General features: G+C 42.4%; 1 protein-coding gene across 1 annotated transcript in view; it reads left to right on the top strand.

Moving 5' to 3' along the window:
* Nucleotides 1–19794, top strand: part of POP1 (POP1 ribonuclease P/MRP subunit) — a 437201-nt gene that overhangs the window by 235879 nt on the left and 181528 nt on the right. The window contains exon 11 of the mRNA XM_086966044.1: nt 3308–3424. Coding sequence (XP_086822170.1) covers nt 3308–3424 — 117 coding nt within the window. The remainder of the gene's footprint in view (nt 1–3307; nt 3425–19794) is intronic.

Raw genomic sequence — 19794 nt, forward strand, 5'->3', positions numbered from 1 at the left:
TTGCCCGGACTAGAGTGGTGGTCTCTGCCTGGCTTTGGCGCAAGCCTTAGCCAACCAGAGATCCCATTTCTAACAAGGTGTATCATCAGTTTCTTGGGACATTGGGCTAAATTAGCATATCTTTCAGGTAGATGAAAATCCGTATACCCTGAGCTCGCAGAAACGCTATCACTTTTGTGAAGCACCAAGGGGTTGATGAAAGGCCAAAGGGTTGAATGAGGAACTCGAAGGTCTGAGCGTGCCATATGAACTGCAGAAACCAACGATGAGTTAGAAGAGTGGCACCACATGGTATGCACCTTCCATGTCCAGGCGCACCATCCAGTCGGATGGAAGCAGCACGTTCCGTAGAGGTGGAATGCCTTCCATTTTGAAGTGGCAATATACCAGCCACTTGTTGAAATCCTTGATGATGATTACAGGTCTGCTGCCCAAGTTTGCCTTGTCGACTAGAAAGAAGTTGCTGAGGATTCCCTAGGGATGTACCACTAAACCACTAATCGACAGGTGCTGACACTCCTTTGTCAATTAGCGCTGCATTGTGGGTGGAGAAACAAATGGGGCAGGGATGCTTGTATTGGAGGTGGGAACCGTAAATTCTACTTGGAACCTTTGCACCGTCTTTAAAACCCATGCGTCTGATGTAATAGAAGCCCAGGCTGGGAGGAACAATGCCAGCCACCCTCCCACCTTCAGCTGGGCAGAGGTAAGGACACTTAACGTTTCCACCACCACCACTCGCTTGTCCTTTATAGCCTCCATGGAGGCGTTGTCCCTGTGTCGGGTAAAAGTTGTTAAAGTGTGGATTAGCCTGTTATTGCCCGAAGCTGGAGCCTTGTCCCCTGGAGGAGGAAGAATTCGAGAAACTGCTGGTCCAGCAGCCCCTGCCATGACCTGCGCCTTGTCTAGGGACGTAAATGTCGTCAGAAATTTCTCCATCTCTTTCACAAAGGAGTCCCCGAATAATCCTCCCTGTGCCACTGCGCCTGCCTCAGAAGAGGCAAAGTCCCCTAACTTGGGGTCTACCTTGATGAGAAGGAAGAGGCGACGCTCGATTGACAGGGCAGTTTGCAATGCCCATGAAACATATGGGGTACTGCGCCCAGTTGGAGAGGGCATCGGGGGCAATGACGGAACCCGAGGTTGCCTTGGCTTCTTCTGCTATGTCCAATATTTTGGTCATAGAGCTGAAGGCACACAGAAATTTGTCTTGGCACAAACGGCAAGACCTATCAATGCCCTTAGAGTCCTTAACAAACTTCCCCAAAATCGTGCCCATTTTTGCATCTATGTCGGGGGTGAGAGACCCTTTCCCTGCTAAGGTGGGACGGGGAATTCTGCTCTACGGCGACTGTGGGCGTCATTCTGTAACTGCTTCCTAGGCTGCGCCACAACATATTTTGCCACTTTCTCTGCTGGAACCCACTCAGCTTATCTAGGATGGACAATGTCATCTGGGTCCAGCATATCCCCTTCTGGTAATGGCATAGGGTTTGTGGCTGTCTGCCAAGATCTGGGCCACCTGCTTCCTCATCTGAATCCCCTGGGGAATCCCCATCCTGTTGCTGTGGACTATCTGAGCGGCATCAGAAGGTCCCCTGGAACTCACAATTGGGAGTAGGGGTGGTATAAACTAAAAAGGCCTGTTGAAGTTGCTCAAACGTGTCCTTATCGACTCGCTCATCTCACTTCTTTTTTTGGGGCGGGGGCCCTTCTCCTGGAGCATCTTGAGGAGGTTTCTCCGTGGTAGGAGCAGTGGAATGGGCAATTTTTGTGCATTCCTGCACAATTCTGTCTGAGAGTCTTTGCTCCATGGGGGCCATAAGTTCATTAACCGGCCTATATATCGAAATGTCTACTGCCTCATAAAAATCCTCATCCCATTGGAGTTAGACCAATGAGTCTTCCTCCTCATAAGGATTAATATGCTGTGGGACTAACCAGACATGCACATGTTTTAAAATTATGGGGCTGGGGGGAAACCAAGGCACTTATGGGTGTGCCAAAAGGCACACATCTACGGCTGCAAGCCCTAGGAACACAAAACACCCTTAGTTGTATACGTTTTATGCTACCCGGCAACTGTCCCAACATAGGCCTTCCAGGCCTTAAAATCTGCAGACTGCTCGGAGTGTTTTCAAATATGTGCACCACACCAATACAGACCCGAGCAGATTGCTGGGCGTTCTCCTGAGCAGCCGGGATGGGGCACGAGCAATCCCAGGCTCCAACAGTGTGCGTATGAATTCCTGATATGGGAGACGCGCCGCAGGCCAGAGTGTCTCTGCCGCCCGCAGCACTCTCATTGGGCGGAGGACTGCATCGCGTTTGCAAATTGTGGTCAAGTCTTATAAGGAGGGCTCTACCGGTCCAGCGACTATAGGAATCTGAAAGGAATCAAATGCGCTGCAGCATCATATTAGGCATGTCGTTCCTACAAAACCAGTAAACACAGTAAATAAGGGGAAAATGAAGCACCACTTAACTGTCTGCTGATCAGCGAAGAAAGAGGGAAAGTAGGCAGTAACAGAGGACTTTGTTGGGACCTGGTCATACATATTGGAGAAGGACTACCGAACTCTTGTGGGTTTTTTCTGTAGTGGTCATGGAAAAAGTAGTTTTATGGCTTTAATGGCTGCTGTGTTCAATGTTGGATTAAAGCGAAGAAGGAAAGCATAATCCTCGCCTCCAGTGCTGACCTCAAATCTGCGGTTGGATGGTCTTTACCAGAAAAGCGTTACCGAAGGTAAGTACCTTTTTATTCTTTAATGCTTCAGGATATGTGCCTCAGACATTGGATAACATTTGTGATTCTCGTACTCCTTTGATTCCTTCTGAAAATCCAAAAGGACCATTCATGTGCCAATGTTCTAAGATCTAGTCTAAATATGGGTCTTTCTCACCGAGTCCTCCTTAAACAAAGGACAGCTTGCAGTGTTTTTGAAAGGGACAGATTGTTTTTCGGTTCTTTTGCAGTTTACATAGGATTATCATTTCTTGATTTCTTTTTCTTGTAAATTAAGTGTACTGCTGTTTTTTTTTCTGTCATATGTACAATTGTATGTTTCATTGGACCGATGAGCTATTTAATTAAAAAAAAAAGTTCTTTAAAAAAGATAGCTGAACATGCATGGAAATATATTGCCTACTATGACTTTGGAAAATACCCGTTGTGGAGAACTCAATAAGTAACTTTTCTTGGTGTGTCTAAATGTTAAATACTTTAGTCGCTGCAAAATGTTTTTCTTTTAAGACATATCTAAGTTTTTTTTTTTTTTTGTTTTTTTTTTTGTTTCTTCCTTAATAGCTGTACGATCGCCAGCAGAAATTCCATCGGGCACTGTCCTTGGCTTAACAACTGGTGACCCACGGTTGAATTTGCCAGCGAAAAGGTCTAAAGCTGTGCCAGATTTAAACGTTCAAGGTAGAAATAATGTTGCTCTGTGGTTGTGGAGCAAACCTTCATAAGTTAAGCTGTAAACGTTACATATGCATCTTGTTCTTTCCGTTCCAAAGACACTAGCCTATTAGAACCTATTTGAAAGGATTTTAAAATGTACAAAAGTTCAATATTAATTTGCTTGAATTGGGTAACCATTCGAGCACACACATATTATGAGGATTTTCTATGCTATTCGTTTACTTTAATGTAGTCCGGAGTTTGCCCCCGCTGCTGGTCTTGTGCTCAGTGGGAGCCTCTGTTAAACCATACAGATGATCCAGGTTCAAATCCTGGCAAGGCCAACTTGGGGGTATCATGTTTTAGCTTACAACACTTTATTCTACCCTTGCACCTTTTCAATGCTTTAAAATGTAAACCAGGGTTAGATTATGAATGTGTGCAGCATACTAGACTAAACAAGTCTTATGCACCTGGTTATACTTGAGAGTTGAGTTGCATAGTGCAAGCTATCATAAATAGAACAATTATTATTGCATTTTGAACCCAGAATTTATTGACCTTCTACCCCAACATCCAGGTCCTAAAATATGTTAATATGGTTTGTAATTCAAATCTAGATCATTATACAACGAAAAATATTCTGTTACATATGATTCCAGAACTGAAAGTATAAGTGATATTTCGGTTTAAAGGTTTGTAGTTGAGCAAGAGGTAAACTGTTGTGCTTTCCTGGAGCTATTCCTGAAGTGACTGTGAAATGGTAAAAAAAAATGAATAAGCATTCTTTAAGTTTGTGACACAGTACAGTTTTCGTACAAGTTAATGTATAGGAATCATTACAAGAAATCGCCACCCCAATGCACTTGCATACGAAATGAGTGGCAGAAAAGTCAAGACAAGCAAACCTACTCTTCTATGCATACAGTTTAATTGCATCTAGTGTGAAGTAATTCCCACTAAGGACCTCAAATTCTAATGTTTCTTGAGGGAGCTTCACGCCCAGAAGGCTTCCTTCAGTAATTGCTCAGAAGTACATTGCCCTCACCCACTCCGCCTATGAAGAGACCCCCATCCTAGCTGTATCCATTTTAACAATGAGGCAACCCATTCCCACTAGTAATACACAGATCGTGAACAATACAACTCTCCCATCATTCTCAGCATGCTCTTTTTTAGAGACCGGCCCACAGGTTGACCCCGAACCCTGGATGTTGGTGGGCTAACTCTCTACCAAAAATTGAAGGATGCCCGGCATTTCCAGGTGACAGAACAAATGCCCATACTCCTCCCGACACTCCACCCTACTGCATGCAGAGCCCTACATCGGATTCAGTAAAAGTCCCTTTCCAAAATCTATTTGGAGGATAATGGAATCTGTGCAAAAATATCTGAAGTAGGTGTAGACATTCTGATATAGTAAGCTCCCAGGGAGCCAACCATCAGTCTGCGTGCAGGGCAAGGTCACCTTTGTGAGTTTATAGAGTGCGGAGTTTAGGCATAGAGGTATTTCAATTGCATGGAACCTTTAAATAGCTGCAGTTGAGTCCCGCATTGAGGGGTTCTCAATCACCAACTAGCTATTCATATATAAAGAAAAGTTGTCAGGCTCAATATTATAACTCTATATCGGCCAAGTCATACGTCCTATGTGAATTACATGGACGTTTGAGATGGGCCATCAAATGGTGTTGAAGTCTCCAGGCACGCCCCTGGGATTATTCAAAACCATATATAAGTTTGGTTAAGGCAGTCATTTTTTAAAAAAAAGTCTAACTCAGCCCTTGGTGTTGATGGGAAGGGTGTCCGTGATCTATCTGTGACCAGAATAATTATATTTACTTTCGTGAAATATAATGTGGATATTATATTGAGATGTTGATCCTTTTGGAAGATTATATCATGGATATTATATTGTGGTGATATTTGTTTCTCTATAATATTCAATGTGCTGATTTTATTTATTATATAAAAGGAATGTTTCATATGTCAATTTGCTTTTGAATCCAAATAGCTGGAATTTGGACTCCAAAGTAATAGCATTTTGTATTGATTATAACAGTTGTCCCTTTACACTATTTTTGGTTTTGAATTGTTGATGTTAGTGGGCAACTACCACTTGGGGTGCAGTCTGCACTGGATAGTAAAGCACTTTCGTTTGTTCTACCTTTTCTATACTCCATTATCTGTTACTTATTCACGGTGAGGTTAGTTTGGATGTAACCTAACTGATAAATCATTTTAAGCAGTGCGAAAGAATCCAGAGCAGGTACAAGAACGCATCGAACTGGTAACTCTCTAAATCTAAAAAAGGGCAGGGATGAGACAACATTTTTACTGATTGTATTGGCTCTTGTAGTTTTCAGATGATAGCAGTGGGCTGAAGATTTTGGGTAGGCTGAACAGTCTGTAAATGGGCATTGTGCACATACTGTGTTTTTTCTTAAAACCGCATGTGATCCTTGTCCAGTTCCGAAAATTCTGCTGTTTTACAATGTATAAATATGTTAATGTAATTGTTTTTAACATTGTTAGATTTGCAGAGCACTCTGGCATAGAAACTTGAGTGGGATCCTTTTACACCACAACACCCTGAATTCAACTGACCTCTAGCTTTCACTTAGAGCTCCCCCTCAATGAGTCCAAATACTGCTGTCATTCGGGCGAGAATTGTGAGGGAGTTTATTTTTAAAGCCAATAATATCATAGTAGGAGCCATTGAAGGTATGAAAAAGTGATGGAATTACGAAGGCTATGGATTTCCCTAGATCTGTAAATGTCAGAAATGCCTGTGGTTGGTAGGGTTCTCTTGGCAAAGTTTTTTTGGTAGAAGTATTGGGAACGTTGTATGGTAGGACATTGTACATTGGAAGTGAATTCCAGTTTTTCACTGCATCGTACATGTGAGAAAGGAGTGTTGTTCTCCTATATTGTTTGCACAGCCAGATGGGTAAGGAGATATTCTAAAATCTTCTCAATATTCTCCCAGGCTGACAATAGATTTTCCAGATGCTTTTTATTTTTTGGGTCAAAAGATTTTAGACATACCACTTTTTAAAATCTCAGTGATAGTCATGCATCTAAAATTCTTAACACATGGGTAAAGATTTGTTCCTCTCCACTGCTGTATGGAAGAGTGGCAAATAACTGGCTGATATGTCCTCACGTGCTAGGAGAAGTAGTATGGTTATGTGGAGTAAGGCTAGGGGGAAACTCCTCCCATTGAAGTATTGGTTTAAGTGGGATATGTTAGCTGAATTCCAGTAACATATTTCCATATGAAACAAAAGCCAATGGGTGAAGCATCCCTCATGGAGGTATGAATTGCTTGCCTCATTTCTAATTTCCCTGCCGTTTGTGGGATTTCCTTGCCTTTGTGGATTGTTTGCAAGGGGAAGTGTGTAGGTTACTGCAGTGTTGCAATGTGATCACTACACAAACTTGGGTTATGCCGATTCACACTTGAGTGTATCCCCTTGATCAATAAACATATCAATCACTGAATCAGAATTTGGTCTGTGGTAAGTCTTGGTCATTTGAGGTGGGTGCCGACAAGCAGATGTTGGTCCCTTGTGTAGTTTTGGAATGCCTTGGCTTTGTTTTTCTGTTTGGCCTGCTAAACGTAATCAGTTTAAACTGCTTTTATTATTCTACCCTGGCATTTATTTATAGAGAACTGGAGTCTCTTCTTCTACAGTTTCTTTTGGCTGCAATTATGTGAGTCTCATAACCTGGTATCTGCAGCAGAATTTGTGACCACAGTTTTTGGGAACATATATCAATGTCTCCTTTTGTGGATTTGACTCCTGTAATATTGTAAAAGGAACAAACTTGCAAGCTAAAGGGGGTAAGAACAGATTGGCCAGTGAGTACAAGATATCCAGTCATTATGGACTTTGCATTGAAGATAACCTTCTGAGGGTTTGCTTTTTGTTCGTTTTCCCAGATGGCTAGTCTGGGATGAGTGCAAAGGCCAGAAGGTATTTGCTGCTACACCTGAAAAAACTGAAATGTACGGTTTTGAAACAAACTGTCCTAGCCTTAAGTACTTTTTACTTCGAAGTCCCTCACAATTTACAAGATATGGAAAGTAGGTTGGCCATGTCTAGACAAAATTTCTGGGCAATGTATTTTTTTATTTTTACTATCGATCCAAGGGAAGAAGGATAGCTACAGAGGCATCTATTTCAAATCATCCAAGCCTTTACAGAGCAAAACAATCAAAAGTGGCAACAGGGCATCTCATACAATTGAGTGAATTCCAGGGTTAACACCCGCTACTATCCAGCACAGAAAAGATGCAATACCACCTATAAAACTTCCTCCCAACTCTAGTAAGCATTGGGGACGACTGATGTACTTTAAGTGATAAGTATTTCAAAACATTTTAGCCTGTCGCAACTGCCCAAGAAAGACAAATACCAAAGTATTTGCTCTCATTAGTGGAAGAAATAGCTGCACTGTTACTCATTAAAGCTTTAGCAAATGTTCCTTTGTACAGGACAGGCTGTAGGCTTCTTCATTCGCAAGAAAGATAGCACTGTGCATGTAATAAGCAATTCGCTGTGCTGCCATTGGGCATCAAAATGTGCTGAGAGTCGTTATCAAATCCCTGTTGGTTGTGGCAGGCCACTTACGTCGACAGTTAATATGCATCTACCTATACTTGGACGACTACTTGGTAAAGAGGGTAAACTGAACACTGCCACCATCAACTCAACCGACAAGTAACTTGCTAAGCTAATTAGGATTCAATATGAAGTGTTCTCAAATTGTACATTCAGGTAAGGTTAGTTTATCTATTGAGAGTTTTATAAAGCACACACTTAATCCGAAGGTATCAGAGCGCTCTATAGTATAAAATACAGACAAACACTGGAGATTTACAGGTAGGTTGCAATGCAAGCAGATTGAATGTTTGGCTACCATTGCGCCCAACAGCTGGTTACATCCTAGTATGTAACCTTGGTAAGTTTACAGATAATCTAGCAGATTTGGCATTGCTATAGTAGACCACCACTGAATTGATCACATTGCTCAATACATTAAGTATCTTTCGAATAGTGGGGTTTTCACACTCTTCTTGAAACCCAGAGTGGAGGGCTCTTTGTGTATTTACCTTGGAACAGAGTTTCATATTGTGGGTGCACTACCAGTGAAGAGAGAGTAGGTGCTCTCATTATTATTTTTTTTAATCTGGGCTGTTCTAAGAGTAGAGTGTTTGAACTTTAAAGTGATTGGCTGCCAGCATACAAGATGAGTTTCTGGGCCTGATATTTTGGGGTTCTGTGGTGTAGCACTTTGTGTGATACATGCTAACTTTAGAATGCTATATGCTTCGACCGGTAGCCACTTGAGTGCAGTCCGAGATGGTGTGATGCGATTGTAGCGACTTGTTCCGGTTATTAGTCTAGCAGCCTCATTGAGCATAGTCCTTAATGGGTCTAGTTGAGATTTGGGTGTACCAGTAAGTACCACATTTTAGTCCGGAGATTACAAGCATTTGAACCACATTTTGGAAGTCTTGCATGGGAATGAAAGCCTTACTTCTCCTAAGTGGCCTTGGTTGGTGTAGTGCGTCTTTGGGGGTAGAGTTAATGTGGACTGTCATGTTTAGGTGTTTATCAAGGGAGATTCTGAGAGATGTAGTACTGAATGTGATTTTCAGATTGCAATCTAGGGTGTTCAGGGGGAGGAGCCAGTTGTCTTTTGGAGGTGGGGGGTGGGATAGATGGAGGGGAGAGTTGAGAAGAAAGTTAATCTGGCATGGGTTTAGTTTTAGGTGGAGGTGATTTTGAGGTAGTGGTATCATCTGCATAAAGATAGTATGATATATTGGGCGGAGGGATATCGAATTTAAGGGTTCCATGTAGAAATTAAAGAGTTGGGACTAGATTTAGAACCCCAGAGTAACTCTTTGGTTGCCATAGGTATGATTTGATAGGGAGTCCTTTAATTTGATTGGTTGAATGCAATCGTTGAGATGGGGAGAGCTATTTCGAGGACTGTACCACTCAAACTCTTTTGAGATTTTAGGATGTGTGGTAGAATGTTGTTGCTGAGGAGAGATTGAGAAGTATAATCAGGCCATCACCTTATCCTTGGAGCTTACCTTAGTGCAACTATAGATTTTGTCACAGCTCAGCGCAGTTTTCACTCAGCCATCCTTTCTGCATTGTTCAGGATTAATCCTTTGTCTAAAATTGTGAGGGCATCATCTATGATGTTGAAGATGGCCGTATCCATGCTACAGCCAGCTCGGAATCTTTACTGGTAATAGCATAGAAAGGTGTAGTCCATGATGTTGGATTAGTTGTGGTAAAACACAACTTTTGAGTTTTTCGGTCTGGAAAGGGAGGCGGGTCACAGGGTGAAAATTGTTCAAATCTTTTGCATCAGCTCCAGGTTTCTTGAGAAGGGGTGTGACTTGTCCCATTTTCCGTCAGTCTGAGAGAAGCATTGACTATTGTGGTCCAGAGGAGGGTGATGAAATGGCTAGAACTCCTGATTAAGGCTGCAGATATTGTATCTGATGTGTGCGACAAGGTTTGTGTTGGCTACAATTTTCTGAGTTTGCCCACTTTTGGAGCTCTGAATTCGAGCTGCGAAGCATTGTTTATGCGCTTCGGCGGTATCTGCATGAACAAACAAGCATGCAGTGAACCTATATTGATGTGCATGCCACTCTCCAGTGCACTCAGAGAAAATATCTAGGACAACTAAAAGGAAAGAAATAACAGATAAAAGTATTTATTAGCCTGAAAAGGCGCAAAACAAAGTGTTCTAATATAAGGCCATAGAAGCCTATGTCTATGCCAGTATCCAAACAGTATCCTGTTGAAAATAAGATATAAACTAAATACAAATCGATTCAAAGTCTGCAAGGAGGATCTCCTCCATTCTACTCAGAGTAACTTTAAAAATACTTGACATAACCAATCAGTCCAAAGCTAGTATCATTAAGAGTATATTCAAGTACGTTCCCCGACATTCACGATGAGCCTGTTATTAACCGGCTTAGTACTTAACACAGACTTAAGTGTGGAGGGCGGACTCAACTCTAATCGTAGATGGACTCCCCAGTTGCCATCTGGTAATAGCATTGACTCATTTTTATAAAACTGTCAATTTTGAATTGGACAAATGGACTGATAACTTACGCCGGACAAAAAGTGCCTTTTCAGGACAACCTGACTAAGGATAAACAACATCCTTTCAAACTATTACAAGACAATAAAGATCTGAGTGTACAAATGGCAGACCAGGGTGGGAACGTCGTCCTGATGAATAAAAATGATTGAAAGATAGGTGTCCTCCCAACTTGGAGTTGTCACCCTTTACAAAAGATTGTATGCAAACCCTGTTCCTGATATTACCAGAAAGATTAATTAGAAACTCAAGGTCTGGGGAGGCTTGGGGTTAATCAATGACAATGAGTACTTTTAATTACTTATTGATCGCCCACGTTGTCCATGTTTAAATGCCCTATCTAAGGTCCACAAGAATCTACAATTCACCAATGGGAGACCGATAGCCGCCCAGATAGGGGGTCCTACAGAAAGATTATCGCAATATGTGGACGTTTTCCTAAATACCTTTGTAACAAACCTACCTTCCTATATTCAAGACACTAAACTCATTCTTAACTGTGGGAACTTACATGGGAACCCGGGATGACCATGGTGACCATTGATGTGGTCTCCTTATATACTAATATCTTGCATGACATGGGTATAAAAGCTTTAAGACGCTTTCTCAATACTCGAGCTATTGAATATCTGGAGCATACTAAGATGCTTTTGTACATGACGAGATTTATTCTTAAGAATGTTTTTTTGTTTAACGGTACGTGGTACAAGTAGTTACACTGATCCGCAATGGGTTCCAGATTCACTCTGTCTTTTGCTGATCTCTTTAAGGGATAGTTTGAGGCAGAGTGGATCTGGGGTCCCAAAGGAACTAGATGGATTGACTGCATACATTACTGGGGAGGTAAACAGACGATTGTTTTATGATCTGGACAGGAGACTTGGAGCTCCTTAATGATTTTTTTTTTACTTACCTGAACATGGATGATTGTAATCTGTCTTTTACTTTTAAACATAGCCAGGAGCAAATGGTGGTCCTGGAAATAGAACTGTATTGCCAGTGTACCAACATTTGCAGCAAAATGCACAGGAAAAATACTTCTTGTAATTCACTCCTACTTGCCTCCAGCTCCCAACCCAAAACACAAACCAATGCAATCCCTTATGGTGAAATGTTAAGGGGTCACGGAAATTGTAGTGAAGATGCTGAATTCGAAAAAGCCTTGTTGGATATTGAACACTGTTTTATGACTAGGTGCTATGACAAGGTTGTGGTGAAAAAGGTAAATGAGAGATTGCCGTCTTACACTTGTCTACGCTAAGACCTAAACAGAAGGATATATCCGACAAAATGATTTATTACTAGTTTTCACCCTGACTCTGGCAAGCTTTATAGTATTCTTAAATAGTGCCATGTCCTGATTTCTGATAAGACTCTGCATTCGTATCTATCATAAATGCCTAGTATTACTTTCAGAGCAGAGTCTCACCCAGTATGCCTAATGCGGTCCGTTAAGAAAACAGCGCTTCTAACAAGGATGTTGTTTTTCACCCACATGGGAATAATCAATTTTAATTTGGCGAACTCTGGGTGAGACTCAATTGAGGAATACTTTACTACCAAGACCAGCATGCCGTAGTGACAGCGTCGCCCACTGGGGAGGTCCTTGGTTACTAATTAAGAGCATGCTTGCCTGGAAATTTCGCTGCTACCATGCCACTGATGAAAGGGAGACCTGAAACGCGTCTGGCAGAGGCTGCATGTAAACTTTGAATATCACGCTTTGTTTGACGCTGCTGAATCTCATTAAACGAACAGTGCACATAATACTTACCTGGTGGCTCCTTCCTCAAGGGTAACTTTGTTTGTGGATATATATATATATATATATATCCAAGGTGTGGTATTACAGATCACTCCAGAAATATTTAAATGTTGGCATAATCCCACTGGGATTGGGCATACTTGGTGGCACTGACATACGAAAACCCAGACCCAAAAATGCTCAAGGAATGGCCAGTACCCGGGGCTGAATCCTCATAACGGATGCTGAACATCCTGATTAAATATGCTGTTAGTGATGGAGAAACGATTATGATAAACATTGAGACACAGCAAGCAGAAATAAATAAAACACACAAAGAGGAAGTTCAGCGCTTTGAAAGTGAAATGAAAATCCGTCTGCAAAAATATGAGCGATCAATTAAGGACAGAAAAGTAACTAAATTCCAACGTGAGAAATTGAACTACCAAAGTGGGAGAATCCATACATTTTCAAAAAGATTCGACAACAGGAGACACCATCAGTTTTCAGAGAAGGCATCCCCGACTCCACAATCTCAAAATAAAGAAACGAGCTCGGAACTGAGCTCAGAAGGTGAAACGGACCCTGATGAAGGCACAGCCAGGCGGTAGCAGGGAAAGAAATTCCTTCAGTAGTGGAAGAGCTGCATTTTTTACGCTGAGACCGGACCCTCCACCTCAGACCCCGCCCCCAAAGTAAAGACAAAGAGGTCTGAGGGAGGGGAAGAGGAGCAGAAAAACAGGCAGAGGATCAAAGAAACAAGCCAAAACAGACATGCAACAAACAAATGATAGAGCGTGACAATCCGAATACAGTTATGAATCTCTTCAACTTAAAATTGAGTGATGAAGAAGAGACACTTTTATCGCTGGGACTGTCATTCTGCTCAACAAACCAATTTAGATCATGTACAGACATCGGTCGATTTTTTTTTTTCAAGTTCTTGAGAAAATTAAAACTCCAAGTTCTTCAAAGGCAAATTCAGCAGGCCACACACGGTGAATCAAAATGAAGGAATTGCAGGCAATCTAGCAGTAGGTTACATGCAGGTGCTACATGCACTAGATGAACTGCTATATGAAACACAGCAAAATATCGGTGGGCAGATCCTTGAGAGACTTGGCAGCAGCCATGGGACTTGACAACTATGGGAGCAAACGGACAACCTTTAAGCCCAAATCAGTATTCCTACTAATCATGCAGAGGGACTCGTTGGATCTATTGTCAAACAATCATCTCAGACCTGAAGAAACTGGCAGTGGATTTGAGTAAGCAGTTCCCATATGCCAACTCAAGCATTGTTCAGCAGTATGCTCTGACCATAAAGAAAGTGAAAGACAGAAAGGATATTGTTGTGAGATGGTCAGACTAGGGAGGTAATATCGTACTGTGGCCTTAGGAGATGTACAATAACGAAGCACACGGGCAACTTCAGGACAGTGACTGCTACTGTAAAGTAAGTCTGTCTACCATTGATGAAATCAAGGACAAGTTCCATGCAGAACTATACAAATGGAGAGGTAGAGATCTGTTATCACTAGATGAACTGAGATACTTAAAAGTTGAACATTCTGCAACTCCTATATTATACATGATCCCCAATGTACATACGACCGCCACTGTGCCTTCATGGCAACCTATTATTTCTGCAATTGGTGAGTTATTTGAAAATACTTCTAGATTTATTTAGTTTTTTCTCCAAGAGCACGTCAGGGCCCTACCATCGTTCATTATGGACACAGGGGACTTCCTGCACAGAATTTATGATGTGACATGGAATGACTCATATGTTCTTATGTCTATGGACGTCATGGCTCTGTGTAGAAGCATAAGACATACTGACGGTATAATGGCACTATCACATTACCTAGGAACAAGGCGCATTCACTTACATCCACCCACACATATGTTGATTATTATGGCTGAGTGGTGTCTCAAAAACAATGTCTTTATGTTCCAACAGCAGACATATAAACTGCAGAGCACTGCCATGGGTACATGCTTCACCCCCAGCTATGCGAATCCGCATATGGACGGGTGGGAGGAGCATGTACTGGCAGTTGACTTTGCAAATGAGTGGGCAGACAACATCGTTCTGTGGACGAGATTTATAGACTATCTCTTTATACTATGGAAGGGTTCCCAGAGTCAGCTAAAGTATTTGCCCAGCAACTCAATGTGAATAATCTGAATCTTTCATTTACATATAATATCAGCAAGAGTGAGGTCCATTTTTTAGATTTAGTAGTGTATGTAGAAGAGAACAGACTGCACACGAAAACATATAGAAAACAAACTGCTGGCAATTCTATTCTGCACGCTAGCAGTTTTCACCCTACCCTACCCTACCTGTGGAGAAGTGTGGCTCACGGTGTAGAGCAGGCAGACCCGGAAGCTGAGGTCAGACCCGGGACCAGGGTTCAATTCCCGACGCGGCAGGGTCTTGAGCTCAAATGTCCACGGACTCGATAATTCTCGCTTCGGTGCCTGCTCTAATCATAGGTTCTCACTCTGCAACTCTGGGCATTAAGCTTGCTTAATCTCCACAACGGCCCCCTGCGGCGGGATGCCTGGCTTTCACCTTGGGGATGCCCTGTAGGGGCTATCTCACAGGGAAAAGCCAGGACGGGTTCCCAAGGCAAGCGCCGGGAAACCTCCGGGTAGCTGTGCGCTCAATAAATGCAATAATAATAATAATATTAATAAACTTAAATACAGCATTCCATATCTAGAAAACCTGCGCATGAAGCGTAATTGCAGCAGTAAGGATTCATTGAGGGAGGTCCAGATAGATCTGTCCAACAGCCTTTCTAAGCGTGGTTATGCAAGTGAAATACTGGACACAGCGAGAGACCAGGCCTGAAACAAAAGAAGATCTGCTTTTTGAGACACATAAGAGAAGGCGTAAAGATACAGACTCCGGTCAGATACATTTGATCATGGGGTATTCGACGTATCATTAGACTCCGGAATATCCTGTACAGACACTGGCGGCTGATTAAGAGCAATCCTGTAATAGGGCAAGACATACCCTGTGTACCTCTTATCTCATTCAGAAGGGCCAAATCGATGAGAAACAAATTGGTGCAAAGTACACCCAAACAAAGTAGTGGGTTAGAGTGGCTAACATACAACTAAGGTTTTCAGAGATGCTTCAGGTGTAAAGCCTGCAAACATGGTAAAAATGTGAAAACCATTCAGTCGCCATTGAGAAATTCACCAGTAACCATCAAGGGAAAGTACAACTGCAAGACAGATTTTGCAGTGTACATACTGGAATGCACCTGCCCCAAACAATATGTAGGCAGTACCATACACATGGTCCATGTCAGAATTCTGCAAAATCTAAGGGTCATAGCCAACAATGACAAGAGCTACCCAGTAGCCAGACATATACACAAGCACCACCAAAGTTCAGCAAAAGATCTGGTGTATTATGTGGTTGACACCATTCCCAAAAATCCTAGAGGAGGCAATCGAGAGCAACAACTGAGAAAGCTAGAATATAGATATATCATCATGCTTAATTGCAATATCCCATATGGGCTTAATTCTGATGAGGTGTTAAATTCACACTTGTAACCATGCTTAGCCATACTGAAGAACAGGGTTTTAAACCCAGCGGCGCCAGGGGCACACCCAAAGTCTTCGGATTCACCTGTCTTGGTATACAGAGACACGGACTACTTCTGGGTGGCGTCAAAGACCAAATTTATTAGCTGCAGCTAGTAACAGAAGTCCTAGAAATACAACACGGTGTACACCTCAGGAAACTGTTCAATTTGTACGGCAAGACATCCCTTTTTATGCCCTATATTCACATTACAAATGCACACCCACTGCGCAAAATTCTAGGCAATAAGATACTTTTTCAAACAAAGTATCACATAGCAAAAACCTCAATTTACATTGTCCCAACCCACAAGTTAATTATTAGGAATGTCCCAAATCCAATCTCTACAAGCCGGACAAACCCATAATTGAAAGCACAATGCATGTAATGAAGAAGCATAGAAAAGAAACAATGACAGATAACGAGCAAGATAAAGCATGTGTAAAGAACCTAAAAGTTAACGATGTCCTGAACTTTGATTGGCAATCTCCGACAACGATCAACCAAGGAAATTGGCTTAGCGAGGTCAGTTTCTTACAGTTCACCTTAGAGTCAAGAAGAGGCCTAGTTAATAAGTGCATGAACAACGAAGCCCATGCAACTTTGTTCATTCGGTTACCTCCACGGGCCCACAGGCCTACGTGATGGCACCTCAAAATGGAGGCACGGACAAAATGGAACCCATATTCGAGACAAAGTCTCTGAATACGTAATGAACTCTCTAGTTAACACGACAAATTCACTCCATATTAGCCGTACTTACTAAATACGGTACAACATCACCAAAATCGTGACGGAACCATAACCTCACGGGACAAGACAGAATTTTACAGAACCTCAGACCCTCCTTTTGCCATTACGTAGGCATTAACCCAAACTCACGTTAATCTGAATCTAGTTCTATGTCAATATTCATCAGATCATCAAGGTGTTGCTGGAGCATCATCCTACTATTCTCTACTTCTCTCGAGACAGGTCTCCGCACACACAAGGTAGCACAAAGACTACAAATGGCGGGGCCACACTGGATGCAAAGACAGCAAGAGAAGAGGATAGCTAAAACCATACCAAAGAACATCAGAATCTTCCATCCCCATTTGGACAGTAGTCCCCAAAACCATCCAGTCAATGACCAGTCTCCTTCATCCACATGAATAGACTCAGAAACCTTATGCAATCTAGAAATGGCTAGGTATACTGTAGGGGCATTGTCTGGTATGAAAACACAGCAACTAGATTGGATCAATTTGCATACCCCTCCTCTATCTGCAAGTATAATGTCTAAAACCATACGGTTTTGTAACGTCATAAGACGATCCGCTTGAAGCTCAGCTGTAACATTACTAAGGGCTCCTGCAGTCTCATTGATAGTGGCCTCAACCACTCTCGTAAGTTGTCGTATATTCCTGCTATTGGCCATAAGACCCCAAAACGGTAGGAAACCCTTGAAAAAGTCTCCTACTTCCTGTGCTGCGGTATCTTCCTGATGGAAGACACCTCTACCATATCTTGTCCTATGATAGTCCTGAGTTGTAGTGTACGTAGGGGGAAGCAAAAATGCCACATAACAAGTTCCCGAAAAATCAGGTGGCAACCATGTGTAGGCTCTGTCGTGACAAACAAAATACGTGCCTTTAGCTGGCACGAACAGAGGAGAAGTCTGAGATTAATAAACATAGGTTTGAGCACACACACTCTTACCTAGCTGAGCTGTCGGATTTCGACCACTACCTTGCAAACAAAAGTGGCCTCGATGGGGTACAATCTAAATCGGGGGAGACCTTTTTCGTCTCTTCTTCTCTGTCAAACTAGTACTGTATCCAGTCACGTTCCAACCAACGTAAGCCTACACCTCATCCTTAGGGATAGCATTATATGCATCAATATCTCGAATCAAATCCACTATTCCCTTTATCAAGGCACTATTACTCGGATTGTTTTTCACGGAACGTAAGGGATATACCTCATTCGCATAGATGAACATAGTCTGAAAAGCCCATACAGACCCATTAAAAGAAAAAGGCAAAACCAAATAAGGCATACCTCTATCTGTCGTATGAGGCATAAGACCACAAACCCAGCAATTAGTGGTATTTACTACCAACTGATGCTGATGCAACAGCTGTATAAACGAATTGTTAACAAATTCTGACCTCCTTGTCTGTTCATGTTCAGGCAACGTGTAAAATTGGTGCAAAGAACCAGTAGAAAAGGAAAGCATAGGTTGGGAGGTGGGTGCAGATTTCAGTGGTGTAGCATAAACAATCCAACCCACACAAGCTAATGTGATACTTAAAAACATAAAAGAACACAATATGATAAAAAAATTGCTACGTATTAATGTATAGAATCTTGTCTTAAAATCCATTTCCTCAACAACTCTCTCAGTTACAAAAAACTCCATCCTCTAACGTGCTGCTCATTGCAATTTTCCTTCTTCACTTAAGTGTGCATCCAGGCATCCTAGACGTCCTTAGAATCGCAGACCTTTCGTCAATACGCGGTCACCCCTTAAGAACTTATACCGTGACCCTGCAGCTGAGCTCGGATGGTAGCTCAAAAAAGAAAAATAAAACAAAAAAGTTTCTTGTCTGAAAGAGTATAATTCTCAAAAACATTCGAATTTTATTTGTCCTTTTTAGACCGCAGATTATAACGTTCTTTACCAGACACCGTCTGATCCACGAAAAGCGTCTCTGGTTGCGTAGTGTCAAGTCTCAAATGAAATGGCACAGCTTCTTGCAGAACTTCGTCATCCGCACGTTCCGACTGAGTCCATTTCAAACATGCATCACTAAAAGGCACAAATCTCGGAACCCTTTCAGTCTCAGAATCAGCAATACCATCTCTGACCCATTGGTCATATGGTAAGGGCAAGGGTATCCGTTTACAATGGGTGGCGTGCACCCAATTTTTCTTGCCGCAAACCTTGACAGCAGTCCGAGTTGCCAATAACACCTGGTATGGACCTATCCACCTCCGTTCCAGATTCTTTGTCCTCTGGAAATTCCTTACGAGAGTCCAGTCTCCAGGTTGAATCGAATGACCTGCATCCACAGAAGCTGAAGGTAAAGTATCGTGCACCTGTTGGTGAAGAACACGCAATTTAGCAGTCAAGTCATGTAAGTAATCAACCAACATAGGATACTCGATGTCGCAATACTCATTCGGCCTCGGCACACCCCAAACATTTGCCGGGCGTCCAAAAACAATTTCGTATGGGCTAAGTCCCACACGGGAATGTACTGTCGTCCTCGTTGACAAAAGTGCCAACGGCAAAGCATCGGGCCATGTAAGGTCAGTGCTCGCTTGTATCTTGGCCAATTTAAGCTTAAGAGTGCCATTGTAGGACTCGACCAAACCAGCTGACTGGGGATGATTCGCAGCATGAAATTTCTGCCTGATTCCCAAACCCGCACACACTTTCTTCATAATCTGACCCACAAATTCACTTCCGTTGTCACTCCATACCATTCTCGGCAAACCATACCTAGGGAAGTATTCTTTGAGCAAAACCTTGGCTGTAGATAGAGCAGTATTATCCTTGAGGGGGTAGGCCTCTATCCATCGGGAAAAGGCACAAACAACCACAAAGACATACTTAAGGTTGTTGCATCTTTCCATGTGAATAAAGTCCAGCTGTAGCACCTCAAACGGATACGTTGGAGGAGCAAAATAACCCGCTGGAGTTGAGGTTCCCTTGCCAGGATTATGCATCAAGCAAATCATGCAGTTTTTAACCAGATTCTCAGCACATTTAGGAATTCCAGCATTCTGCCGTACCGGAGCCAACAACTTACATATCCCTTTTGAACTGATGTGAGCCAATCCATGAGCCATTATAACCACTGGGAGCACATACGCATCATGCAACAACCATTGCTGGTG

This window comes from Lissotriton vulgaris, chromosome 4_1 (assembly GCF_964263255.1).
Source record: "Lissotriton vulgaris chromosome 4_1, aLisVul1.2, whole genome shotgun sequence".
Lineage (NCBI taxonomy): Eukaryota > Metazoa > Chordata > Amphibia > Caudata > Salamandridae > Lissotriton > Lissotriton vulgaris.